The following is a 27,331-nucleotide window of genomic DNA, read 5'->3' on the forward strand; positions in this document are numbered from 1 at the left end:
CCCTAGGATACTCAACCATGCTGTGCCCTTGAATGGTTAGGTTCTTTGCTTAAGTAGTTCTGTGATTCAGGTGTAACCCTTTTTGACATTTTTTTCAACTTAAAAAATTATCTTTAAGTACTTGTACAAAGGAGTTGCTATTTAACAAAGCAATTTATGAATATAATATGTCTTGATCAAGAAACCTTTTTTTTTTTTCTTTTTACTTGTAGTACTTGGGATTGATCTCAGGGTCTTGCATATGCTTGGCAAGCACTCTGCCACTTGAGCATAGCCTTCAGGTGTTATTTAAAAATGTTACTTTTCCAGAGACCTGTTTTGGCCTTTAAATCGAAATGAGAACACTTTCACTTTTTTGTATAGTTGATCCTTTGTCTCTGTGGGAGATTGGTTCCAGGACCAAGTGAAGATACCAAAATCTATGGATTGTGTATGTCTCTTGTATATAAGGGCATTATATCTGTATGTGTGTAAGCCTCCCCTGTATTTTAAACCATTCCCAGATTACATATGATACTGTAAGGTATGTCAGTTTTTATGAACAGTTGTTACATTATACTGTTTAGGGAGTAATGATAACTTAAAAAAAACCTGAACATGTTTAATGTAGGTAGATAAAACCAGGGTTTGAATTCAGGGCCTTGTGTTCACTCATCTTTGCTTGTTCTGCTGGTGCTCTATCACTTGAACCACCCCACTACTCTGGCTTTTTGCTGGGTTATTTGGTAATGAAGTGTCATAGGTTTTCCTTTCCTGTCTCAGGCTGGCTTCAAACCACAATCGTCTGGATCTCAGCCTCCTTTCCATAGCAAGGATTATGTAGCTAGACTCTACATATATATTTAATTTGAGACTGGCTGATTCTGTCACTATGAAACCTGTGAACAAAGGGCCAACTGTATTTCTCCTTCATAGTGGTTATCAGTTTGCAATGTGAATGATTTTTTCATGTGTCTTTTCTAGATGGTGATGTTACTCAACACATACAGACTGGGCATATGGCTCACTGGATAAATGAGTGAGCTCCACTGAGCACTCACTCATTCTAAGGGGCAAACAGGCCAGGCTCAAAGTTGGGATTCTCTTTCTTCCCTTTGGAGTCCTAATATTCATTAGGGTCAGAGAATTTGAAATGGATTCTGATTTATAAACAAAAACCTAAGCGGTTTAATTTTCTTAGCCTTGTGTTTTCAAGCTTAATTGTGACTCCCCCCCTCCAGTTTTATTAATATTGAATTTGAATGTTGCTTCATTGGAAGCATCTCACCTGGCAAGCCTGTAAAGCAGTCAGACATGGCTTGAGGGTGGCCTATCCAATGATGAACACCTCAGAGCTGAGATGCTCTTGTAAGCATGTATCCATATATGCCATCAAACCAAGAAGGCTAGGGACATAAGAATTTGCAGCTAGCCTGGCTTACCTTTCTTTTTTTCCTTGAGAAGCAAGCAAGCAAGCAGGAAGTTAGTGCTTGTAGCAGCTCTTACTGACTTGCCTTTCATTAAGGGCTGCATCTGAAAGTATTTAGGAAGCTGGTGTGTAGAGGTAGGTAGGTCCCTTAGTGAGTCAACCTGCCACCCAGACTGTGTCCCAGAGCAGTTCTCTTGCACTTGGGATCTGGACAACTCTGTTGGATTTTCCAATAGATCTAAGTGAGTGTGATGAGGAAGTCTGTGCAATGTCAGGACTGGTGAAGGTGTCAGGATTTAGCTCTTTTGCATGACTAGGTACTACACAGGTAAGACATTCGAGGTGAGGCTGTATGAAAGGAAATGAGTCTCAGTTTATTTTGGACCCACCCCATAATAGGCAGGGCAAAAGCTGTTTGACCTCTTGACTCCATGTGGTCTCATTTTCCAGTGGAAAAATAAATTAGTACTAATTTGGGGGAGTAGCTATGTATACATTTGCTCTAACAGTGGTATAGATGATTCACATGGGAACCACGATGTATACATGTTGGAGAGTCTAGTTATTGGAAAATTATAGCCCCAGAATACTGTTGATGCAAATAAGCTTTGATATATGCTGCAGGTTAACCAAGCAACCCACAACAGAATAGACTGATAATGCTGAAGCTAAGAGTAATTTATAATTAGACTTCTGATGGCAGCCCTTGAAAACTGCATCCAACTCAAGACAACATTGATGAAGTGCTCATAAAGAAACCTTGTCCCAGACTTTGGGAATATGGACTCTGTACTTATGTAGGGTACTCAGCAACCTTTATAGCACTTTTTTTGGTAGCTGATTGCAATGCATTAAGCTAGTAAGATGTAAAAATGAAATCTTAAATCACATTCATCAACTGGGCTGGGGGGGGTGTAGCTCAGCATTTTGAGTTCATGCTAGCATGCACAAAGCTCTGAGTTCAATCCCCATAACAATGTACTATGATGTTCCAAAGAAGACAAAAAAATCAGTTTAAGGCATATGAGGATGGATGCCTTTGATCAGATGTTCCCAGCTTCCCACCCTGCCCCTGTATCTCACTATGGAGAAAGTTTTTCCCCCTTTGGGTAGGTCTTTTCTTCCCTACCTCAAGCAGACTAGAGATGTATAGTGGATTCTCATTTTAAAATGTTTTAAAAGCAATGTGTATGACTATGTATAATGGGCTATTAATATTTTTTTAAACCTAAAGATTTTAGTACATTTAGGTTCTGTCTAACGAATCTGCTTTAAATGGTCAAGCAGATAGGGGTGGGGTGAAGGAACAGAGAGAGAGAGATTGGGAGAGATAGGGCTTTCATTAGACATCCATTCATGCTTTGTTATACTATTTATATATTCACTATTAGACATAATAATGGATTTAAATTTAGAAAAGTGGAAAAAAACTACTTGGTGATCTTACAGAGACTTGATTCTCTTCTTTTTGTGGTAGCACTGGGGATTGAGCCAAGGGCCTTAAGCATTTAGGCAAGCACTTTGCCACCAAGCTAACCCTAGCCTGAGACTTGAGTCTTAGTTCAGTTTTTTCTTTTTCAGACATGAAAGCTAAGTTTGGTTTATTTATGATTAGGATGCCTCTTTCCACCTTCAAATTCACAGTCACTTATCAATAAAAGGTACAGAATCCAATGAGAAACATCTTGGGGAGACAAGAGGGCTGTACTGTGAAGATCTTAATCCTGAAACACAATTTTCTTATTATTAGACTTGTTATTTAAAAAAACCCCAAGTATCTCATTTTCATTTTAAACACTAGAGAAAAATGACACCAGAGATAAATCACAAAAAAAGAGACAAAATTCACACAAAGCTGGTTTAAATGAACACATTCCTCCTATTTCATTCTGCTTTAGGAGACCAAAACCATTAGTGTATTGATTTGCTAGAAGACAGCAATAGGAACTGTACAGTTTAGTGTTTCCTAATAAAAATAGGGTATTTCATTAATTATGTAAAGAAGAACTGTATTCTTATATATAAACAGAAGACAATATGCTGCCCTTTATACCTTAAATGCTCATTATGCTGAGAAATAATTAGTATAAAATATCCAAGGAAAGGTGGCATGTATGTAAATGTTCTGGATTCTGAGTTACAGCATAGAAAAGAGTAGGCTAAAGGAATGTCTTAGGAGTGGTGAGAGGCCGGACTAGGTGGTATAAGAACACTGATGAATTCCTCAAAGCAGATATGGGCTTAGTATAATAGGCCCAAGTTGTGGCAACACAGCCATGTCCTCCTGGAGAAAGCTACACAGGCTGGTGTCCCTCTGGTACATGTATGAAACTTGTAGAATAAAGATACAACATGAGCGCAAGTGATTATCCCAAGGCCTTGAGCATTTTAAGGGCATAAGTGTTAAGTACCATAAACCTTACCTCTCTGCCTCTCAGGGTATCCCCTAGATATTATCCCCATGTCTTGTTCCCCCAGCTCTTTTGTGTCCCCGCCCCCAACCCAATACCCCTTCTTTTCCTATAGGACCTGACAGCCATGCACAAATAGAACTCTAAGTGGGGTTCACAGAAAGAAGATACAAGTAACCACAAGCCCTTGAGTCACCCACGCAAGGAAGCTGTTCAGCTTTGGTCTAAATGACTTACATTTTTCCTCGCCTGAATTAGCTGGTAATTGCATGTGGGCAGACTTCACCAGAATGGTCTAAATGATCAATTAGAAAGCAAAAAGGAGTTCCTTTCTTTAAAGTTCAAGGGTCTCTGTTGAAGAGCCCTACTTCCCAAGCGAGACTCACAGGGGCCCATGCCCAGCTCTCTGCAGTGCCTGAGTATATTGTACATTTGCCTAACGATAATGAATTGAGTACTTATTTTGCAGGAAAATATAGGGCATTTCCATTACATGCAATCAAGCAAAAAGGCTGCAAAATGTGCTACTCCATTAATTCTAAACAGAATCCTTCCCAAATGTCACCCTCAAACCAGAGTATGGGGTTATTATAAATCTGAAGGAATTAAGAGTAATTTTCATTTGCACAAAGGGTTTGAGAGACATGACTCCTGCCACACACACACTATTAATTGGGATAAATTCAACTAGCCAATTTCAGCATGAATCACCAAGCCCTGACCTAGCCTGCCCCTGCCCCGAGATCAGTGCTTCCTGTCTTCTTTGAGGATGAGGGTGTGCACAGGTGATATTTGTGAGTGTGTGTGTGTGTGTGTGCGCGCGCACACACACACACACACACACACACACACACACACACTCTTTAGGTGTGCTAAGAATGGGATGTAATTGACAAGTTATTATTAACAAATAGGTTGTTCAAAGAAGAAAAACAAGCTGGGTGTTGGCGGTTCATGTCTGTAATCCTAGCACCTGGGAGATTGAGGCATGAAGTTATGAAGTTTTGAGGCTAACCTGGGCTAGAGCGACATTCTGTCTAAAAACAAAACAGGGAGTAGAGAAGAAAAATACCAACAACTAGCTGGTCACTTAACCTTTGAGCCTCAGTTTCCTCATGTGCAAAGGAGAAGGGAATATTTACTTCCTTGGAATTAGTATTAAAGAGCTGGAGCGCGGGAGGGCACTTAGGAGGGTGGCATCTTTGATTTCCATCAATGGCAGCTTGTGGTCTCCATGGGCATCTTCTGGGAACTCTGGACCTACACTATTCCCAAGGCATGCAGAGGGAAAGCTGGACTGGCACCTTTCCCTTCACGGTCAGGTGAGTCTCCAGGGCCTAGAAGGTGATTGATCAGCCCACTGAGTTACTGGTCATCTCCTTCCTGACCTCAATTTCCACTATCTCTGGGCAGACACTGGGCTTGTGGGGGGAGCACAGAGTGGGAGACAGGTACAAGCAAGGTGAGGCGGTTCCCGGAAGCTGGTCCAGTCTGCCATCAGTGGGGGCTGCTGGGTGGTGGGAGGCCTTGTCTCTCATTCCACGTTCCGGTACTTGGTAAAGAGGTTATACAGCACTCGCAGTGTGGACTTCAGGTCACAGTTGACGATATCTGCAGAGAAAGCAAAGCACCAGCTACCTGAGAGGGGATACCTGTTCCAGAGTTATTTATTGTCTCCCTTCCCTCTGTTGCTCATCCCCATGCCCAGCAGGGCCCTGGGTTGGCTCATGGCCACCAGCTGCAGAGGGTGGCATGGATATGCAGCAAGAATTGAGAGCAGGTGAAGGGGAGAGTGTGTAGGGGAGAGGTGGGAGTTTGCAGGGTCTCACCTCCCAATGAAATAAAGCAGGCCCTACCACACGCAAGCTTCACACCTGTTTCTGGGGCCTTTCTCCCCCTGCCTCTGCCCTTCATCACTGTGCCAACTGTATGCAAAGGAGATGCTCCCAGAGGACATAGGATTCCCCCCCTGCCCCCTCTCCCACCCCCCTCCCACCAGGCAGATAGGAGGCACCTGCCAGGGAGGATTCAGGAAGTCTGCTTCTCATTACGGATAGAGCAGGCAGGTGGTGTGAGGCATTGAGTGGAAGCTGGGAGTTGGGATGGATTTTCAAGTGGGTTCATTTAAGTTCTGAGCCTCTGAGTAACAGTTCTTTCTTGTCTTCTTGGAGAAGGTGTATATGAATGAGGATATGAAATGATGGAAGGGGGCAGGGTCCAGGGGAAGGGTTGACTGTGTCTTGCTAAAGCCAGCTCTTTCTGAGTGTCAGAAATAGATTAAGACTGGAGAGGTATGGTGTATGTGTATATGCGTGTGTACATGCCCGTGCATGTGAGACAAAGATGGGGTTGGGGCTGGGTCCTTAAAGGTTTGGAATTTTACATTGTGGAGTTTGGATTATGCCAGGAGTACGCTAGAAGTTGGACATGCCCACTCACAATGTTTGTATATACTCCTTCCATCCCTTCTCTTCATTTATGTGTCTGTCCACCGTCGTCTTTGACTGCTCCTCTAAGCTCTTCGAGCTCCCCCACCCTCCTCTCAACACAAGGGCTTTCTCTGATTTCATGCCTCTATTCCTTTCTCTAGCCATCCTTTGAAGACTAGAGTAAACAAACAAACAAAAAAAAACTCTGTCTACTTTTTTGGAATGCATGCTTAGGTAGTAAAACTAAGGGAAAGCAGGAACAAAAGAAAAAAAAAGCCAAACCCCTGATGATTATGAAAGTCAGGGCAGTGGTCACCGTTAGGAGGGCTGAGGGATGTGTTCAGAAAGGGCACAGGGCGGGTTGGGGGCAGCCCCTGGAAGCTGCCGTTACTCTTGTCCTTGACTTAGGTAGTGCTGGTGTGAGGGTGTCTGGTGATTTGTCTTAGGTATCTTTCTGACTGTGTAATGTTTGCACAATACAGATGATGAGAAGCATAGCCATGCAGGAGATGAACAATATAAGACAAGATAACAGCTCATCTGGGATTCAAAAGTGGGAGAGATCATGGAGCCATGGGGAAAGCAGGCCAGGCTCTGGTCCATAGGACCAGAGCTTGAAGGCCTGGACTCCTTTGCAGACTACAAGGTAGTTCCCAAGCCTTGCTTCTCTTGTGGTTGTGGCTGCCACAGCCAGAGGCACTAAGGCCCAGGCTCTGTGCTGCGAGACAAACACTGGTGGTGTTATAAGCTGAGGGCCTTGGGCTGGGAGCCTTCTTAGGCTCTACCTCCATGACCCCCTCATCTGTTCTCTGCCTGGTTCATCCTGGTTGGTACCAGCTCCCAGGGACCTCCCTAGAGGCCTGGCTGGCACAGCTTCCCGTTGTGTTCCCATGTTGGTTTGTACATACTTCTGAGCCTTTTCTGAGGGCCCAGGCTGAGGGCTTTGCCCTACTGTGCTGAGCTGAATCCTATTCTTAATTGCCTTCTACCAGCTGTAGTCCCATGCTTTCTGGCTGGTTCTTGTCCTCCCCTTGACATCAGCTGAGTGTTTCTTAGGTTTCAAGTTAAGTCTGACACAAGGGGGCTACTCTACTCTAAGGAGGAATTACTAGGAAGGCAAATGGGGGAATGGAGAGGCCACCAAGGGAGTGAGCATGGAAGGGAAGGCAGCGTGGTTCTGGGGAACCAGCAGCAGGCTCCTAACTGGCCTCCTCTTGCCCTTGCCAATTCATTCTACTTGCTGTAAACAGACCATTAGACATCTAGGTTTGGCTGTGAACTACACAAATCTATTACCATAGACTGTAATGTAAACTGGAGCCCCTTGGAGCTATGTACCTCACAGCCACCTCACTTAAGGTAGCTTCCCCCCTGCCCCCGCCCCCCCTCCCCCAAATTCTCCGTCATGGCTTTGCATGGCCCAGCCTACTCTCCAGTTTCATTTCATGCCACACCTGTCCCCTATACATCAGGGCCACACTGCTTTCTGTCACTGCCTCCCGGTGGCTGTCAAGGCCCTGCTCTACTGTTGCAATGACTACATGGCTTTTTCCCCAGAGGTGGCCCTGGTTTTTCTTCAGACTTGGGTCTGGGTCTGTGTATGTCTGGGGGCGGGAGGTGGGGAGGGGGAGGAGGGAAGTGTGTTCTCAGAGCCCCCAAGTGCTACCTTTGTAGCACTGGCTGCAGTTCTAAGTAACCTGCGTTTCTATGATTTGATTAGTGTCTGCATCTGCCTTGGGCCTCTGTGCCTTCAGCAGAGAGCTCAATTGCTGTAACGCTTACCATGCACAGACCTCCCAAAGTACCAAGAGATACATGAATAACCACTTTATCTAATTTTAATGCCCATTAAGTTTCAAAGCCCATCTTCACTATAGTTGTGTAATATTGGTAGTCAATTAGCTTCTCTGAACCAGTTTTCTCACTGGTAAAATTGGATAACATTTCTTTGGACAGAGTCTTGCTATGTTGTCCAGGCTAGCCTTGAACTGAAGTTCTTCCTGCCTTAGTAGAGTGCTGGGATTACCAGCATGCCCTACTATGCTTAGTGAGCAGTAATATCATCATGAAAAACACTGGGAACATATGAATGGTCCCTTAAATAGTAGTTTTCTTCCTGTTTTCTCATCTTGGCTAATAAGAGAGCAGCTATCAGTACATGTATCAGTACAACTCTAGGCGTCACCATTCATGAATATTAGGCCTTCTTAGGGAGTCTGAGTTGTTCTTCATCATCACCACCATTGTGGTCAAGAGATACTGTGCACCATTTGTTCTTATCAAGAAAGCCAACTAGCTGGGTGCTGGTGGCTCATGCCTAACCACTTAGGAGGCTGAGATCTGAGGATTGAAGTTCAAAGCCAGCCCAGGCAGGAAAGTCCATTAGACTTTGCTCTAATAAACTATCAAAAAAGCTGGAAGTGGACCTGTGGCTCAAGTCATAAGAGTGTTAGCCTTGAGAAAAAAAAAAAAATCTCAGAGACAGTGCCTAGGCCTTGAGTTCAAGCCCTAGGACTAGCACAAACAAAACAAAAAACAAAGAAAAGTGGCTGACCACCCAGGTAGCTACGGACAGACTGGCAGACCACTAGAGAGGGCTGTGGGTTCCTAGGAATGCACTATGACTCCACACTACATAAACAGAGCTTGCTTCAAGCCTTGGCCTAATAAATTGTGTGATTAGCGATGCTAATCACAGTACTGCTGATTGCCTGTATGCACTGGCCCAGGGCCCTTGTTTGGGAGTAGATGGCACTGGGAAACTCCAGGGCAGAGCCCACCAGCAGAGGCTGTCTGGCAGGCTAGGAGTAAGGAGAAACATCAGACACAGGCACTCAGGATACAGCCTCTGGACAAGGAAAGGAGTCACTGCTCACTGGAATCAGTGATTCAATGTGTTTGAGAACCATTTATAATTAGGGTATTATGGGCATTTTTTTCTTGCTAAAAGACATGGACACAAGAATCATACACATCTATGAAATACAGGATGGCTTTTTCATTCATGGATATGTTGCACAATGTTCAAATTAGGGTACTCAACATAGCCATCACCTGAAACATTGATAATTTCTTTGTGGTGAGAAATTGGAAATCTCTGGGTTATTTTGAAATACACATGCTTGTGGTAACTACATTTGCTGTGCAATAGAACAAAAGAACTTATTCCTCCTGTCTGACTATAATTTGTATCCAATGGCTGGCCTCTCCCCACCTCCTCCTCCACTCTGGTCTCATTAGTTTCTCATATAAATCAAGACCAGAATGCTGGTTATGAGATGAACTTTTGGAGGCTTAACATATTAGCAAGATCATGTACTCTTTGTATCTGGCTTCACTTAACATGATGTCATCTAAATCTACCCATGTTGCCATAGATAAGTGTTTAATCTTTTTTATGGCTGAATAGTATTCCATAGTGTATATGTATCACATTTTCTTTATTCTTCCACTGATGGTCACTTATGTAGTTACATTTCTTGGCTGTTGAAAATAGTGAACATGCGGGGAAATGGGGTGGGGAGGAGTATGCAGGTATCTCTTTGACAGACTGATTTCATTTCTTTTGGCTTATACCCAGCAGTAGGATTGCAGGATTTCACAGTAGTTCTATTTTGAATATTCTGAGGCACCTCCATGCTGTGTTCCATGGGTATACCAAGTTATAATCCCACCAATGGGAATATGCAAGGGGGGGGTCTATTGAAGATATTCTTGGAATTTTCTCCTGGAATATGAACACATGTGCCTATGAATGCAATTGTGGGTTCATGGGGTGCACAGCTCCCCATTGCTGCTATAAGAAATGATCACAGGCCAGGCACCAGTGGCTCACTCCTGTAATCCTAGCTACTCAGGAGGCTGAGATCTGAGGATCACAGTTCAAAGCCAGCTGGGGCAGGAAAGTCCCTGAAACTCTTATCTCCAATAAAGCACCAGAAAACCAGAAGTGGTGCTGTGGCTTAAAAGGTGGAGCGCTAGCCTTGAGCTAAAGACCTCAGGGACTGCATCCAGACCCAGAGTTTAAGCCCCACAACTGACAAAAAAAAAAAAAAAAAAAAAAAAGGATCACAAATTTGGTGGTTGGTCCAGAGAAACACAAATTTTGTTGGTCATAGAGTTTGAACTCAGGGTCTGGGCACTGTCCCTGAACTCTTTTTGCTTGAGGCTAGCACTCTACTGCTTTGAGCCACAGCTCCATTTTCGATTTAGCCTTTCTTGCCTGGGCTGTTTTCAAACCCCAATCCTCAGATCTCAGCCTCCTGAGTAGCTAGGATTACAGGCGTGAGACACAGGGACCCGATGCAACACAGATTAACATCTCAGTTCTAGAGGTCCAAAGCCTAAAAGGAGTCTCTGGGGGGGGAAAAAATCAAGGTAACAGCTTAGTTGTATTCCTTTTGCGGCTCTAATGAAGAATTCTTCGAACGTGACTTTCTGGCTTCTCAGGGCTGCCTCTGCATTCTTTGGCTTGTAGCCTGCTCCTGTCTTCACAGCCAGTAAGAGCTGAGTGAGCCTTTCTCAGGCTACATGGCTGACACTTCCTCTACCCTTTATAAGGACTCTTGTGATTATATAGGGGCTGCTTAGATAATCTCTCATCTCAAGATCATAAACTTAAGATCACCAGTTTCTTGCCATGTAAGGGAATACAAATAGATCCCAAGAATGAGTGGATTGTTGTTTTTATTTTGTGTGTGTGTGTGTATGTGTGTGTTGGGGGGGGGATCTTTTTGCTTACTACATGCTATATTAGATAAGGACCATTTTCCAAAGAAGCTGTACCAATTTACCTCTCAGCAGCAGCTTCTGCTGTTCTATACCTTTGCTAACACCTGTAATGTTAGACTTCAAAGCTTTTGTCCTTGTTGGCTTCTGTACACAATTTCTGCATAGTGTACAGCCATGGTCTAAGTCCTTTTCCAGGTGACCTGATCTCTGGACCTGAGCTGCTGTCCTAGCCTGGTTCTCCAGTTTTGTTCACCACAGTCTGGTCCCAACCCACTGCCTTATACTGCAGTTATTTAACAGTTTACTAAGTGCCCTACATACTTCAATCCTACATGGACTAGATTTCTTCTGAGTCCCTGCCAGCTCTCATAGCACAGGTCCTAACAATATTTGATGGTCAATTTACTTCAATTGTGAGAATGAGAATGAGGGAGGCATGTGAAGATGGTTAGCCCCAAATGAAAAGCCAACAGCTCAAGCTGGGCACAGTGCCTCACGCCTGCAATCCTAGTTACTCAGAAGATCCAAGGACTGATATTTGGAGCCAGTCTGGCCAGACAAATCCAAGAGACTCCTAGTTTCAATTAAGCAACAAAAAGCCAGAAGAAGAGATGTGGCTCAAATGTTAAAGAGTGCCGGCCTTGGGCGAAAAAGCCAAGCAAGAATGTGAGGCCCTGAGTTCAAGCCCTAGTATCAGCACAAAAAAATAAACACAAAACAACAGCCTTGCATTCAACTGTTGTACTAGTCGTGAACGTGATATTCATTCTTGGCTTATAGCAGTCAGAGCAGTGAAAGATCATGCACCTGGGATCATCTGACTCTCAGAATCCAAATTCTTAAGGGATTTCAAGGTCTAAGAGATCTCCAAGGTCAAGCTGCTTAGCACAGAATGAAGTTTCTTGACCTTAAAAACATTTTGCTATGAAAAATGCTTCCACCACAGCCAATCTGACTTGGAGACATCCTCAAAGAATCACCCATAAAGCCTGTGGCATTTACTACGAGATTGCACAGGACCCGGAGGGAAGGCTGGGACGCGCTTCTCACTAAGTAGTTTCACAAAGCACCATTTCAGTTCTCCTTTACGCACTGGAAATTTTCAGCCCGGGCACAATGCCCAGTGCAACAACAAACAAAACAGATGTGATTTTCCACTCACACTGCTCGGGAAGTTTCATATTAAGCAGTTCAATAATTGCTCATGAAATGTCATCTGTACACTGAAATGTTCTTATAGATGACACTAGGAAAATCATCTGCCCCAAGGGAAACTGATGCCTGAGCATCCAAATGATCGGAAGACACATCTGGATCTGCGGGCAGGTTTCGCATGAAGAAGTTCTTGAATGCCACAGCAGGAAGGAGGCCCCAAACTCTGCTGTGTCTCCTACCCAGAAATAAGCATGCATGGTCTGCCCAAGAGACACTAGGAGTTCACTGTGAATGGTATCAAGATGGCAAGAGTGGCCTTTCCAGGAAGAAAGCCCCAGGGGGACGACAGCCATGCTAGAGGTCCTCAATTAGAGGTGATTGAGGCCTTGGTGGAAATGAAAGAATACAGGGTTCACCTTAGCCTAACTAAAGCTGATGGTTATTGAGGTCTGCTGTGAATGACGAGGCCAGGAATCCATTCCCCAGGTGGAACTTTGGCTCACTAACACATACTAATATCCACACCAGGCCTTCTTGATCCTTTCGATTTATCCTACCCTTTACCATCTTCACTAGCCTGTTCCCCAGGGTACCCAGACAGAAGAATGGCACCTCCTCTATCCCCACGGTCTCTTAGCATGCCATCTCCTAGCTGTGACTACAACCATCCTTCTATCTGGGTGACTGGTGTGTCTCTCCTCTTCCCTAGTTGGCAGTGGGAGACTTGAGGGCAGGCACAGTCTTACCCTCTTGGTGCATCAATATCTGCAGGGACTCGGATTGGCTGCACCGGTGCCTGACCTACTGCGTACTGAGAGCAGAGGCAGCCCCTCCCTCTAAATGACCCACAAAGCACCAGCATGAGGACCCCTGACCAGCCTTCTGAGTTCCAGTGTGACAGATATTATCTACAATACAACATGGACTTGCCAATGCTGGTACAATGGAATGTTGCCTCAGTGCAAGGCAGAAAATAAATGTCTATACTAAGAAGGTGACTGAGAGAAACATGCCTCCTACTCACACACGTATGAGACGGCCAAGTGTGGGCACAGGAGGGTGGCCTGAGCATTTGCATTTTCCTAGTTTTATCCAGTCAGCCCTCCCTCCATGCCCACTGATTCTGCATTCATGGATTCCAACTCAATGCAGCTCAAAAATATTCAGGACAGAAGGGCCGAAACAAATCAAGATGCACTGTACTCATAAACTGACACACTGCATTGAAACCACTTTGTACAACTACTTACAGATAATAAAGGTATTCAAAACCAGGCACTGGTGGCTCATGCCTCTAATCCTAGCTATTCAGGAGGCTGAGATCTGAGGATCGCAGTTTGAAGCCAGCCTGGGTAAGAAAGTTGATGAGACTCTTATCTCCAATTAACCACCAGAAAACCAGAAGTAGAGCTGTGGCTCAAAGTGGTAGAGTGCTAGCCTTGAACAAAAAGAAGCTTAGGGACAGCGCCCATGCCCTGAGTTCAAGCTCTATGACCGACCAAAACAAAACCCCCAAAGAACTGCAAAAGCACAGAGCATGTATGGACATAACATATATGTATACATATAATGAGTCATACGGCATCAATGGTGTAGTAGGCCATGTCAAGTGCAGTAAACCCGCCTTAGTTGAGGATTTAGTCATATGTTTTTGACCAAACATGGTCAAATAAATAAAATTTGAAACAAAACCCACGTAATTCCTGTGTACTCATTATGCTGCTCAGGAGATGTGGAGAAGCTCCCAGTCAGTCCCATATTATCTTCAGTGGGGTTTATGTTGTGTGTGATCTGTTTTCCTGCCTTTCATTTTGTGAAGCTTTGTCTTACCCCAAAGCAAATAGCAACCCCACCAAAGCAAGGCAAATGTGACTGTGCTTAATTTAAGTGATAAGGTGAAAATTTTAGATTTGTTGAAAGGTGGCACACCTAGCAGCAGTTGGGTGGCATTAGAGGAAAAACAAATCAAATATCCACAGTACACTGTCGAGTTCTAAGCCTCCTGAGCAGCCATGTTTTTACTCGATGACATCTCTTGGAACTGTGTACTCATGAATACAAAAGTCTACTGTACTATGGCTATTTTATGTAGGGAAATTAAACATTCTGTAGCCAGTCTTCCATGGATACTGAGGGATTAGTGTTTTTGCAAATCAAATTCTCAAATGAAGCGTTCACCATAGCATTATACACCCAGGGAAGGACACAATACCTTCAGGCCGTGGTTTTGGCTTTTCCAGTCCTCCATCTTGCATGAGCTCAAAGGCAAAGGAGACATTTAAGACCTGGCAGGAGAGATGCAGAGTACGTATTATGCTCAATCTCAGACTGTGGGGACCTCGGGATCTGTTCCTGGGCAGTGCAAGAGCCCAGCACTATAGCCAGAAGGCGGATGCTGAGCTCATCTGAGGACAAGCATGAATGGAAGTGGGAAGGCCATGTAGAGGGTGGGCTTGCTGATCCCAGAATGCTCCTAGAGCAGCCCTTTTCTCATCCTGTCATGTCCCTGCATTAAAAACTGGGTATATCTGTGCATGTATCTGAAAAGATCAGATGGCAAGACATCAGGAGGCAGAGAAGGGTCTCTACTCAGAACCAAATACCTCTGTCTAGTGAGCAGGACGTGGTAACATAGGGGAAGCTGTCAGAACCAGGTTGGCCATGTGCCACAGGGCTACCTAGCCCTGCAGCCACCTTCCCTATTACTTGTGAAGATGAGACTGGCCATGCACCAATAGAAACACATAGCTAGGAGGGGAGGCTAGGCAGCTGGGGAATACAAGGGCTTTCTGGATGCCTAGGAGTATGTCAGTCACTCCTTCCCAGCTTAGCTGCTTCAGTCAGTCCTGCCTCCAAACACTGCTGACCCGGCAGAGGTTACCCTGGTAGCCTGCACCCTAGTGCACATGATGAGGGTTCTGGGCTTCCCCCAATTCCCCTTTCACTTACCTTCTGTTCAAAACTATCTGGAGTCAGGAAGAAGCTGTGCAGGGGTACAAAGTAGCCCTCTAGGAGCCCCATGAGCAGCACCAGGTACACCCCATCTGCAAACTAGAGAGCGAGAGCCAGAGGCAAATGATGGTTTGTTGGTCCTGAGCCAAGCCCCGTTGGTGATGGTTCATCTGCCATGTCTTCCCACCCAATAGCCACCTCCCAGGTAGACTGCTGACAGGGCTGAGCGTCAGTGGTCAAAGACAGGGAGCTCTGCTATCAAGTCTTCTCAGTATCTGGTTCATAAGTCCAAGGCCTGCTGCCAACTGATCTAGCATTGCTTAATATTGGCTGTGTACCCCAATTTCTAATGTGGGCATGGGGACCAGAGTTGGACAAGTGTGGCTCATGGCCATTGAGGGGCTCACGGAGAGACTGAAGTGGAAGTACTGTGGTGGCTGCTCTGTATGAGACAGAACAGTCACCTACAGAAGCATCAGAGGTAAGAGCCACAGTCAGAGCGGGGCTGGGGAGAGCAAGGTGAAATCCAAGGCAAAAGAGGAGGCTTCCAGAGGTACTTGGCCTTCATTTGTTATACTTTTTGAGGAGTGAACTCAAGGCCTTGTGTTTACTAGGCTGGCATTCTACTACTTGCGCTTACACCACTAGCTGATTTTCATTTTTAAAATTGTTGTTATTGTTGACTATTTTCAAGGTAGGGTTTTCAGGTCAGTTGGGCTATGGTTTTCTACTTTTGTTTCCCTGTGTGGCCAAGATGACAGGACTGTGTTGTGTCCAGCCATCGGCTAGATGGAATCTCCTGAATTTTAATTCCCAGCTGATCTTTAACTGCAATCCCCTGATTTCTGCCTTTTTTTTTTTTTTTTTTGAGACAGTTTCACTGTATAGCCAAGGATGACCTCAAACTCCTGCTTCAACCTCCTGAGTGGGGAGACTGCAGGTGGGCAGCACCACACCCATGACTTTTGCTCTGTGTGTGTGAGTTCTGGGGGCTTGATTCAGGGCCTAGGGCGCTGTCCCTGAGATTTTTGCTCAAGGCTTGTAGACTACCACTTGAGCCATACCTCTACTTCCAACTTTTTGTGGTTAATTGGAGAAAAGAGTCTCATGGACTTTCCTGCCTGCAATCCTTCGATTTCAGCTTCCCAAGTAGCTAGGATTATAGGTGTGAGCCACCAGCATCCTGCTGACTTTTGCTTTTTGCACAGAGAAAGAACTGTGGCATCATATGGGACTACCATTCTCCTTTCTCAAATATTACTTACTCATGGCTAGATAGGCAGCCCAGGGCAGCTGTAAAAAGGTGGGCTCTGGTTTCTAATTCCAGTCATACTACTTACTAGCTATGGTACTCCGACCTTCTCTATCCCTCATTTTTCTCATCTGTAAAATGGGGATGTTAACAGCATTGTTTCTCTTCCCCATAGAATTATAGAGAAGACTAAACCAGTGAAGTATTTGTGACCTGCTTGACTTGACAGTCAATACAAATTACTACTTTTATTCCTATCTGGGAAAACAAGAAAGCAAATCCAAACCTGACTTCCTAGGTTTGCTGGGCAGTAGAGCCAGGGAAAAAGAGCTCAGGGGAAAAGAGGCTTGTGGACTAAGTGCAAGGAAATCAGGGTAGGTCATTGTCCACTTGTCCACCAGCAGGGGCCTGGGGGGAAAGCATTTTGGAGAAGGTCTGTAGACCGGTGTGGAGGTACCTGAGAACAAATCCATGGTTGTATGTATGATTGATATTCTAGAACCTTTCAAAGGCTGGACCACTGTGTTTGTGGAGCAAACAATAGTTTGTTTACAAGAGTCCAGACTTCTTGGTCTTGCTCTAGGAAGACCACAGGTGGAGTGCAGCACGGGCCTAGAGCAGGTGCTGAATGAACTTTGCACGTTAACTAGCTGGAACTCATGGGCTCAGCCCTCCTCAAAGCGGTCAACCTTGAGTAGGGCCTGAGGACCGCTGAGTGGAACAGACATCATGCTTTACCCCTCAGCCTCTCAGCCTGGAAAGCTGCAGGTTTGTGGGAAAGCCTAGCCTAGTGGGTGGGGCACGTGGACCACTGCCTGTCCACCACCTGCTTCCCACCCTTTCTCCAGCTGTCACCCACCTGGGTTTCCAGTTCTGTGACCTCCAGATTCAGTTTATTCAGGTGCTTGTTCACAAAGGTGATGAGGGTCTACAAAAAAAGACACAGGGACGTTGAAGTGGAGACTCCTGTCTGTGCCACACTCAGGATTCCCCCCTGGGACTCCGTCCTGAGAGTGGGCAGCCCGTGGAAAGGCCCTGGAGCCACAGGGAAAGGCACAGGTTCTTAGCAGCACACGTGACAGAGGACTGAGAAACAGGCTGACAGGTAGGGCATCTGAGGCTGGAGTTTGCAGGGTGGGAAAGGAGCTAGCAAGATGGCTCGGGGATAAAATGATTCCCGAGTTCCTTCTTTGGTGGAGCTAATGACACAACTCCCCACTGTCCCCACGGGAAGATCTGTGTGATGAACAGGGAGGGCTGCCAGTCATTTTGAAAGGGAAGATGGGACTGGTACCCCAAAGTACGAAACCTGGGTGAGGCCCTACAGAAGAGACAGACAGATGGGCATCAAAAAGAGCCCTGTGTGTGCAGAGGTGAGGTCATGACACTGAACTGGAGCACAGGTTTCCCTACAGCACCCCCACTCACTCCCTCGGAGGCCTCACACCCACCTTTTTCACCACATTGAGTTTGTCTGGTGCGTGGTCAAACAAGGTGTCGAAGGCATCACGTTCTAAAAGAGAAGGAAGGAATGTGGAGTACAGACTGCGGTCCTGGTGGGAAGCCCCACCGCCGGCTCCCACTGGAAATGGTCTGGGATGCAGGCAGTGGTGGGTATTCTGCAGTCTGGGATCTCGCTGAGTTGAGGCTGCTTCCTACCCTCTGGGCCTTTTTCTGTGTGTTCACCCTGGTTACAAGGATCAGTCCTCCACTGAGCTGATCTGCTGTGTATGAGGACTTTGCTAGGCAACTGTCCTGGGCTCAGTCCTATGCCACAGTATCAGGGTGCACTCATGGTTCTAGTGTTCTGAAACTCTTGGGAAGGAGAAGGCTATCCAAATATCAGAGTATGTCGGCTCCTTATTTTCAAACTCAAGATAGCCAAGACAAACACAGAGATGGAGACCCTGCATGCTTGAGAGAAGGTGAGTGCCTCCTCCAGAGGGATCTACATTTTGTAAGTGCTTGCGCCTCGGTTTCCCTTTCTATAAAAATGCCACATGAAAGATGACTTTGCACTGGTTTGTCATGTAGATGGAAGGCGAGGGTGTGTGCTCTATAAACTCTGTGCTGTACTGAGGTCCCTTGTTTTCAGCATAGTGGGCTATTTTATAAGAATACTCAGTAAATACCAAGATAACAGAAGAATAGCCACATCATATGCCCATGTAGATTCTTCTTGCTACAACCTGGGGCTGGAGTGTTTGTGACCTTCTCCACCAAAGCTGAAACTGCTGGAAGGGGATCTCTGACCTTCATGGACTCCATAAGTAAGCCCAAAGGGATAAGGGAAGAAAGAAGGTGAGGGGCAGAGCCCGGTCTCCGAGAGCATTCATACGCCTCCTCCTGTGCTTCTCCCATACCCACAGGGCAAGCCTGTCCTGCAGGACCAGGCTTGTGCAGACCAGCAAATGAGGGATCGTGTCAGCTGTCCTTGCCACCCAGCCAGCTGGATCCCCAGGCTGAAGCAGACACACGTCTAGGCAGCTGCTGCAGCCTCAAATAACTCACCATGCCTTCCCGACAGAGCCCTGCAGGAAAGAAAGACAGCAGTGTGACTTTCCCCTCCAACTCTCAGGAGTCTAGTCCTGTGAGAGGAGTCAGCCCCTCCCTCCTTGCCACCAGCCTGGCCTTGGATGAGACTTCACGTTGTTACTACCTCTTTTCTCTGTTGCTACATAGATTACCCGTGTGAATGCAAACTCTAGCCTCACGTGATTCGTGCAGGGTTTGTTCTGGTCATCTGGTCATTCTATGGCTTGTAGTTACGAAAGAATACTGATGTTAGGGGGCTAAAGATTCTAACTGGCTCATCATGCTTCTCAGGACAGAGAGCAGCATGCCCTCCTTCAGTGTAGAGGTTTTCTGCCCTGGTGGTTGTGTACAACTACCTGGAAGGTCAGCTGTCTCTTCCATGCCCATCCTGTGATATATAGCTGCACCTGCCACTGACCCAGGATGTTTTTTTTAGAGAAGGGGAGGAGCTAGACTCACACGGGCAGCTGAAAAACAGCAAAGTCTAAGTAGTAGAGACAAATCACTAATGAGACTTATTTCCCCTGTGTGACTTCCAGCAAGCTGAGGAACCTCTCTGGCCTCCAGATCTCTCTATCTCAAAAATGAGTCCAGGAATGGCAAGGCACTTCAGTGGGTGTCATGAGCATTTAATATCTAGAGGGAAGTTACCTAATTCCTATTTTATTCTCAATGTTTTTGGTTCTCATGATTCTTATGATATTGGTTTATCTAGACATATACCTATCACCCACTAAGGATCACCTATACTTAGTATCTTGGGAAGATTAATGGACATGGACTTTCTGTAGGATAGACCAAGGCTAGAGTGTCCATCACCCCTGGGCTCTGAGGGCTTATGTGTATAACCACTGCTTCAGGTGCCCTTATGCACCATGTAGTCCAGACAAGCAGAGCCCAGGACTCCTGTGGCCATGCTGGAGAATGTAACGGAGCTTCCTAGAGAAGGAACAGGACCTGCAAGGGGAGGGTTAGCCAGGACCAGGAAGGACAGAAAGGAGGGCCATTATGCCTCTAGGCTAGCAAAAAGCTCATCACTCAGATGAGGAGACTGAGGTTAGAGGGGTTCAGATACTCAAGACTTACAGGTACCTGTTCTTTCCAGTGTACTGCTCTTATTCAAGGGGGACAGACAGAAAAGTCAGGGCACAGGGGAGGCCAGAAATAACTTTGCTTAGCTTCATGTGGGATCAGGATCAAGGCCAGCCTGATGATCCCAAAGCCTTCCACCAACCTGCGCTTTCTGCTTAAGATCAAAGCTCCAGTTCCTCACGGCAAGTCTTTCCCATGTCCTGATTTTCTGATTTTTAAAAGCAAATGTAAGTAACAAAACCAAACCCCTGAAAGACAACTCAACTCAAAAGTGGTGGGGGACATTTTTGGGTCATGGCACATGACCAAATAAATTAGATTCAGAAAAAAAGGAAAAAAAGCAGTGAAGGTTAACAATTTAAATTCAACCCTGTGTTTATGGCACTACGATTCCATGCTGGTTGGCTTTTTTGGGCACAGACTTTTTTTTTTTTTCCTGGAGTGCCACAAAATTAGAATTTTTCAATCACCGCTAATACCCCTTCCCCACTTCCCCACCCAAGTTTGTACCTTGAGCATTGAGAGGCATGTTTTGAATGCATGGAAAAGGCTAAACTATAATCATTGGCTGTAGTCTAATCCCTCCTGCAATCCCAATAAATGAAAGCTAAATATCAGCAAATGGGTGAATTTCGGAGAAACATCTGTGTTCCATTACAGACTCGTTGGCAACAATGGTGTTGACATACTCTGTGTTACCAGTTATTTCCTCTTGGATTTGCCGGGACTGGAGGATTCCTTCTCGTTTCTGAAATAGGGGAGGGAGGGAGAATTGGGAAAGAAAAGACAAAAATACGCTTCAGAAAAATAACAAAAAAATGATTAGCATTTCTGACATTGAGAAAGTTACTGGCATTTTAAGAAATGTTCCTAGAGACAAGATAATCCTAGAAGGGAACAGAGGCCCTGAGTTTGGGGGCCTGGACTGTACCATTAGGAGCAGGGCGATTAGTGTTTAGTCCAAACAAGTAGGCTGTCTCTTGGATGGTGAATCTTTCTTTTCTTGGAAGACTTTCTGCTGGAAGCAAACTGTGAGCCTCCCGGAGTAACACACAGTAAACCAAATGGAAATGAAGGCCAGGGTGTGTCTGCCCTCCAGCTGGGGCCATGGAGGGAGGCTGAGAAAGACTTTTAACTAGAGTTGCTGGATAGAAGAACCCAGACCAACTTGGAGAATTCAGACAGAGGCATAACTTTCTTTTTTTTCTTTTTTAAACTCATTTTGCTTTGTTTTACTTTTTTTTTTTAACTGAAGCTTTTTATTAATTAGTGTGGATCTTACTTAGGTACCCTGAGAAAAAGGTAGAGCATTTTGGGAGCCTCACCCAGCCAACCAGCAAGTCAGCTGTGCACCCATCCCTTGCCCAACCCTCTTCCAGTAATTCCTCCTCTAGAGGCTGCCCTGGACTGGAGTTAGAACAGATACAATGGAGTGTCTCACCTAGCTTTAAGGCTTCTGAGGACTTAAGAGTAAAAGCTGAGGAGGAAGTAGGCAAGGGAGAATGGTTCCCTGAATGGTCCTGGGCTGTGCCTGATATCTTTACCTTAATGACTAAAAGGTTCCTTTCACTCTCAAAAGTGTTACGGACAATAATTCTGTGGCTGCTCTGTGCAAAGTGGAAGTGCTGGATGCAGGGTGGGGGTGTGGCCTTTCAGATGGATGGCCAGAAAAGCCGCCTTTGGTGGTGGAGGGTGGGGTGGTTCCTGAAGTAGGAACTTCCAGGAGAGCCAGGATGTGGCTAGACACTGAGGGTCCACTGCAGGAAGGAATGCCCTCAGCCAACATGCAGAATCAGGACAGCACAAATCTGAGCAGTGATTCCTTTGGAAGGAAGGTATTAAGTCTCTAGGCAGCCCTGAGTGCTGGTTGGAGAGTTGTGCCTTTGCTGTGTGGCCTTGGGGCTAATGAAGGAGCATTAGGGAGCTTTTTTGATGGGTACCAGCAGGCAAATTCACTAACTGGTGCTTAGACAGCCAGCACTGGGCACCTGGATGACAGTCTGGGGAGGATATAGGATTCACAGAGCAGGTTGGTTTCAAGGCTGAGGTGGGTGTTAACGAGGGGCCTGTGAGCTTAGCTGACACACCTTCAAAACTTCCTATCAAAACTTCCATCAATGTCCTCTTACATTCCCAGATACCAGTGTCCTTGCAAAACTCTCCGACCAAAGGGAAAGCAGAGCTAGACAAAGCCAACAGTCTCACCAGTTTACACAAAGAATGAACTATCAAGCTAAAAAAGGAAGTAAAGGGAAAAACAGATATTTAAAGGTGACCAGGTGATGGATGATAAAGACTTTTTCCAAATTGAGTTTAGTCACATGTCACAGTGTCCCATGGGCTGGTGGAACCTTGGTCTTGTAAGACCATTTCCAGACATAAAACTTCACCTTTCAGTTCATGTGGAATTAAGTGCTTTTGTATAGATAGAATGGAAAGGAAATCTGGGTTAAACAGGCCCTTGCTTATCATCTCGACTCTCTTCATTATTTATCCACTGGAGAGTTCTTCCTATAATTCATCCAGGAACTTTCTGAGGCCAACTTCTGTACCTGTTCACTTGATGAAACAAATCACTCTGTAACTTATGACATGGGCGATGCTACTTGGTATAATACATCCTCTTCTTCCATGTCCTCATGTTAACTTCCTATAGGAAATGAAACCTACAACAGCCTTCTAATGGTCTATGAGTAAGCTCAAAATAAGGCCTGAGATGTAGGCTGTTTCAAAATAGGAGTCCTCAAACCTTGTCATAATTTTTTGTCCACAGGTGTTCTAACAGCCATATTTTGCTATTTTCATTAGAACTGTTTATTCTAGCTGGTAGGAAAAATAAAGATGTTCAATAAATAAGTGAATAAGGGGTTGAAATGGATTGTCAGAAAAGAGAAGGTACAAGAGGTCAGTGAGCATAAAAGTATTTCCACTAGCAATGTAAGAGGTGTATATAAATATACACCTCTTTTGTTATATGAGTATAACAAGAGCATGTTTATACAACTGAAACATTTTTCAGGTCTTCCAGGAATGTTGGCACAAGCCTGACATCCCAGCTACTTGGGAAGACTGAGATTGGTGTTCAAGTTGAAGCGCATGACTTCAAGGTCCATTTCAACCATGGACATGGCGGTACATGCCTACTGCCCAAGCTACGGGAAAACATAATGGCCTGGTGCAGTGGCACCTGCCCATTATCCCCACTGATGTAGGGAAGCACATGTTGAAGGACTGCAACCTGAGCCAGCCCAAGCATAGCGTGAGACCCCACCTTGAACTAACTAATGGCAAAGAGGCTGGGGGTATTGTTCAGGAGGTCTGCCTAGGAAGTTTGAGCTATGAGTTGAAATAAATATGATTAATTAATGTATTAGCTACTTGGAAGGCAGAAATCAGAATTGCAATTTAAGGCCAATCTGGGCAAAAGGACTAACAAGACCCCATCATCTCAATCAGGATGACAGGTATGGTGGTGCCTATCTGTGATCCTAACTTGTGGGAGGCCCTAAGTAGAAGGATCACAGGCCTATGCAAATCCCGAGCAAAAATTCAGACCCTTTCTGAAAAATATCAAAGCAAACATGGCTAGGGAAATAGCACACGTGGTAGAGCACCTGACTAGTGACTACCAGATCCTGAATTCAAACCCCAGTACTGAAAAAAAAAAGTTATGTAGTCTTTCATTATGTAGTCTTTCATTTACTGTTCCAGGAATTGTGGTATTTAGTAGACTATGTTTTTTAGAGTAGTTGTAGGTTCACAGATGCTGAGATTTCCCCCAGGCCATTACGGATAACCTTGCAGAACTTGCAGTGACCAATCACTAGCCTCTGAAAGTGCAGATTTTTGTTAGAGCTGACCCTTCATGCACTACATTATTTTATAACTCTAGACAAATATATCCCTCATTGTAGAATTGTACAGAATAGTTTCACTGTTCCCTCCCCTCCCCTGCCCTCCTGCCTGTCCCCAATCCTCTGTGCATCACCTATTCATTTCTCCTCCCCCCAATGGTACTTATAAAAAACACAAGATGGCTTCACCCATCATTAACACAGTGGAGATGACCTGGTCCATCATGAAGATGCTTGTCTCCAGAATGTATTGTGTATCTACAGCACATACAACATGCCAAGCACCCTATCTCATATAAAGGGCTCAATAAATGAGCACAATTAGTACCTGACAGTCAGCTGCACTTTAAGAGTCTGACTCACGGCTTAGCACGGTTAGCTGATAGCCTTCTGCTTCCTAGTTGTAGTCTTGCTTCCTGGCAGGTAGGGCCATGGTGTCATTATTCCTAGTTTATCTTCTTCTGATACCTGAAAGCTCAGCTTCTAAGCTCTTTTATCCTGCAGACTGGCCTGGCCTGACCTGGCAAAGTTTCCCAGGCTACACGCCTTTCCCTCACTCAGAGATTGCAGAGTTGCCTCTTGTTGTCTATTCCAGAACCCTGGGTAGCCTCAGGTAACCAGGGAGCTGCTTGTGCAGAGAGTTTGCCTTCACTGCCTGTTTATTTGGAAAAGAACAGAAGCACACAAACAGAACGGTGACCTTGTGCTAAATGGGCATAAAGTTGGAAAACAAAATTGCATTTGAGTATTTAATGGGGTTAGGAGCGGAGTGAGATAGTCGTGGGGAGAGAGCACACCCTCACTGTGGAAATTACACAGCCATATGTGAATGGAAATTCCATCCAACAATCTGGAAAAGAGGACTTGAGGTCCCGGCTCTGTTGGCTGGTGAGTGAGGAGCAGCAGTGCGTCCAATCCAGGTATGGCCAGCGAGGTCTCACACATACATACACCCCTTCCCCCACACCCAGCTGCCTCCCCCAATACCTCATTTCTCCATAGCTTTCTGGGCACCCTGCACACATGTGTGAACATTGAACACACACCTCTTCTTCTGTCCTACCACACATGCCTCAGAAACATAACATATACCCCCAAATCTACATTCTACCATCTCCCAACAAAAACATGTAAACTCCAGGCACAGACCTCATACAGCCCTACTGTATATACTAACACACTCCCCTTACCCCATTCCTTTATCCATCTAGCAGGCAAAAGCCCACATGTATTTGATGTTTCTCATGTAACTTCTAACACACAGCCAAGCAGGCTCAGCACCCACCCAGCTGTACTGTCAGTTCTTCTAACAACATACCCAATGTGCGTTAGACTGTTGCTTCCACAGATTTCTTTTTTTTTTTTTTTTTTTTTGTGCTGGTCCTAAGGCTTGAACTCAGGGTCTGGGCACTGTCTCCTTTTCCATCCAAGGCTAGTACATTACCACTTGAACTACAGCTCCATTTTGAGCTCTCTGGTGATTAATTGGAGGTAAGAATCTCAAGGCAAGAAGTTGCCTGGGCTGTCTTGGAATCATGATTCTCAATCTCAGCCTCATGAGTAGCTAGGATTACAGGCATGAGCCATGTTGCTTCCACAGCTCTTTAAAGGCATATGGTTGTTGCGGTGTTCATCTTACCTGGACCACAACCACCTGGATGGAAACATGGTCCGGAAGTCGGATTGGTGCCCGGAAATACTGAGACAGAGCAACCAGTAGGTGTAAGATGGCCACCAGGCTCTTGGCGTGAACAGCTGAAATGGAAGGATTTAAAAATGAGAGTATTTTCTTCTAGGTCCTAGGCAACATAAGTAGATAGTCAGAATGTACTCCACTCAGTGCTCTCTTGTCCCCTCTGAAGGTCCCTCAGTCACCATGGGCCTCTCAGTTCCTAGCCAGGTCCCTTGGAGCCCCTTCTTTGGGTCTTATTACTGCAGGGTTTCTATTTTTTTTTTCCTTTGTCGGTTGTGGGGCTTGAACTCTGGGCTTGGGCGCTGTCCCTGTGCTCTTCAGCTCAAGGCGAGTGCTGTACCACTTGAGCCACAGCGCCACTTCTGGTTTTCTAGTGGTTTATTAGAGATAAGAGTCTCACAGACTTTCCTGCCCGGAGCTGGCTTTGAACTGTGATCCTCAGATCTCAGCCTCCTGAGTAGCTAGGATTACAGGCATTAGCCACCGGTGCCTGGCTAGTTTGCTTTTTTTTTTTTTTGGTCATTTCCAGGGGCCTGAACTCTGGGCCTGGGTGCTGTCCCTCAGCTCAAAGCTAGCGCTTGAGCCTACCACTTGAGCCACAGCGCCACTTCCCGCTTTTTTTTGCTTATGTGGTGCTAAGGAATTGAACCCAGGGCCTCATGCATGCAAGGCATGCACTCCACCGCTGAGCCACTGTCCAGCCCAGGGTTTCTATTCTAACTCAGGCTCCCATCAGGATGCCAATGCATTGTGAGTTCAGCTACTTGCTCCCCAGCCCCGTGTCCCTGTTCCTGCCCTTCAGATACTGTGAGCTTATCTGCTTTGGATTGTTCACACTACCTCTAACCAACACTGGACAAGTGGGCACTGAGTCGGGGGCCCTAGGCCTCTGTTTGGGGCTGAGCTCTCTGAAGGAACGCACAAGAGCCACCCAAAGTGCTTTGCTGCTTTCCTGAGAAAGAAAAATGAGTGGTCAGCATAGGCCATGCCCGAGGGAACAGCTTAGAGTTGGTATTTATGACCCCAAAGGTTTCTAGCGCTGCAAAGCCATGTGCTGAATGTTAAGCCATTTACACTGGAGAAGGCTGGGCTATCCTGGCTTGTGGTTTTCTCAGTAGATGAGGAGAAAAAGGCTGATACCTAATGTCAGCACAATGAAGCTTGAATTGTGACTGTGTAATTCTGCCACTTACTCACTGGGGCTCTGACCTTGGGTAGGACAGCCCACTTGAAGCCTCTGAGCCTTAATCTGTTCAACTGTACAAATGGGTATGACGAGATTTATGTGGATACAGAAATTGTAAGGATTTCCAGAGACAATGAAGGCAGGGCTCCTGGAACAAAGCAGGTGCTCAGAAATGACTGATACTTAGAAAGTATAACTTACATGAAAGTACCTGGCACCTAGGCAATCAAAACACACTAGATTTCTCCCTTTTCCTTCTCATAAAAGGAAGATTTGCCAGGGACTTTACCTGTGCCACAGCCCTGTCAGCAACATGGCTTTTCCCTTTAGGGTCCATTTAAGTGAAAAAAAAAAAGAAAAAACCCAGAAAGCTATTTGTGCCCTGAGTATGCACTGGACTCATTATGAGTGTGTCATTCTGTCTTCCCTGGATTGACAAGTCTGTGGAAGCAGAAGCTTTGAGAAATCACCAGAAAAGGAAATGATTCAGACATTCCTTTGGAATTCATTAGTTTCTTGTTATCTTCACTATTTCAACAGACTGAGGACAGCAGCTCAATCTCACACGACACAGCAGGCAATGGCTCTCCGAATGCCCAGCCTTCCAAAGAAGACAATGTTGGCATTGTCAAC

General features: G+C 45.5%; 1 protein-coding gene and 1 long non-coding RNA gene across 4 annotated transcripts in view; one reads left to right on the forward strand and one right to left on the reverse strand.

Moving 5' to 3' along the window:
• Nucleotides 1–27,331, forward strand: part of LOC138811636 (uncharacterized) — a 189,083-nt gene that overhangs the window by 110,615 nt on the left and 51,137 nt on the right. The gene's annotated exons all lie outside the window — the stretch shown is intronic.
• The window catches only part of LOC138811635 (alpha-parvin), a 145,924-nt gene continuing 121,736 nt past the window's right edge, over nucleotides 3,144–27,331 (reverse strand). For both annotated transcript variants that reach the window (XM_069999336.1, XM_069999337.1), the window contains exons 6-13: nucleotides 25,459–25,574; nucleotides 20,655–20,713; nucleotides 18,850–18,869; nucleotides 17,790–17,851; nucleotides 17,198–17,266; nucleotides 15,084–15,185; nucleotides 14,347–14,419; nucleotides 3,144–5,430 (exon numbers count right to left, since the gene is read on the reverse strand). In XM_069999336.1, coding sequence (XP_069855437.1) covers nucleotides 5,354–5,430; nucleotides 14,347–14,419; nucleotides 15,084–15,185; nucleotides 17,198–17,266; nucleotides 17,790–17,851; nucleotides 18,850–18,869; nucleotides 20,655–20,713; nucleotides 25,459–25,574 — 578 coding nt within the window. In that variant the 3' untranslated portion in view covers nucleotides 3,144–5,353. The remainder of the gene's footprint in view (nucleotides 5,431–14,346; nucleotides 14,420–15,083; nucleotides 15,186–17,197; nucleotides 17,267–17,789; nucleotides 17,852–18,849; nucleotides 18,870–20,654; nucleotides 20,714–25,458; nucleotides 25,575–27,331) is intronic.

The sequence above is a fragment of the Dipodomys merriami genome, unplaced genomic scaffold (assembly GCF_024711535.1).
Source record: "Dipodomys merriami isolate MVZ:Mamm:240054 unplaced genomic scaffold, mDipMer1.0.p SCAF_542, whole genome shotgun sequence".
Classification (NCBI taxonomy): Eukaryota; Metazoa; Chordata; class Mammalia; order Rodentia; family Heteromyidae; genus Dipodomys; species Dipodomys merriami.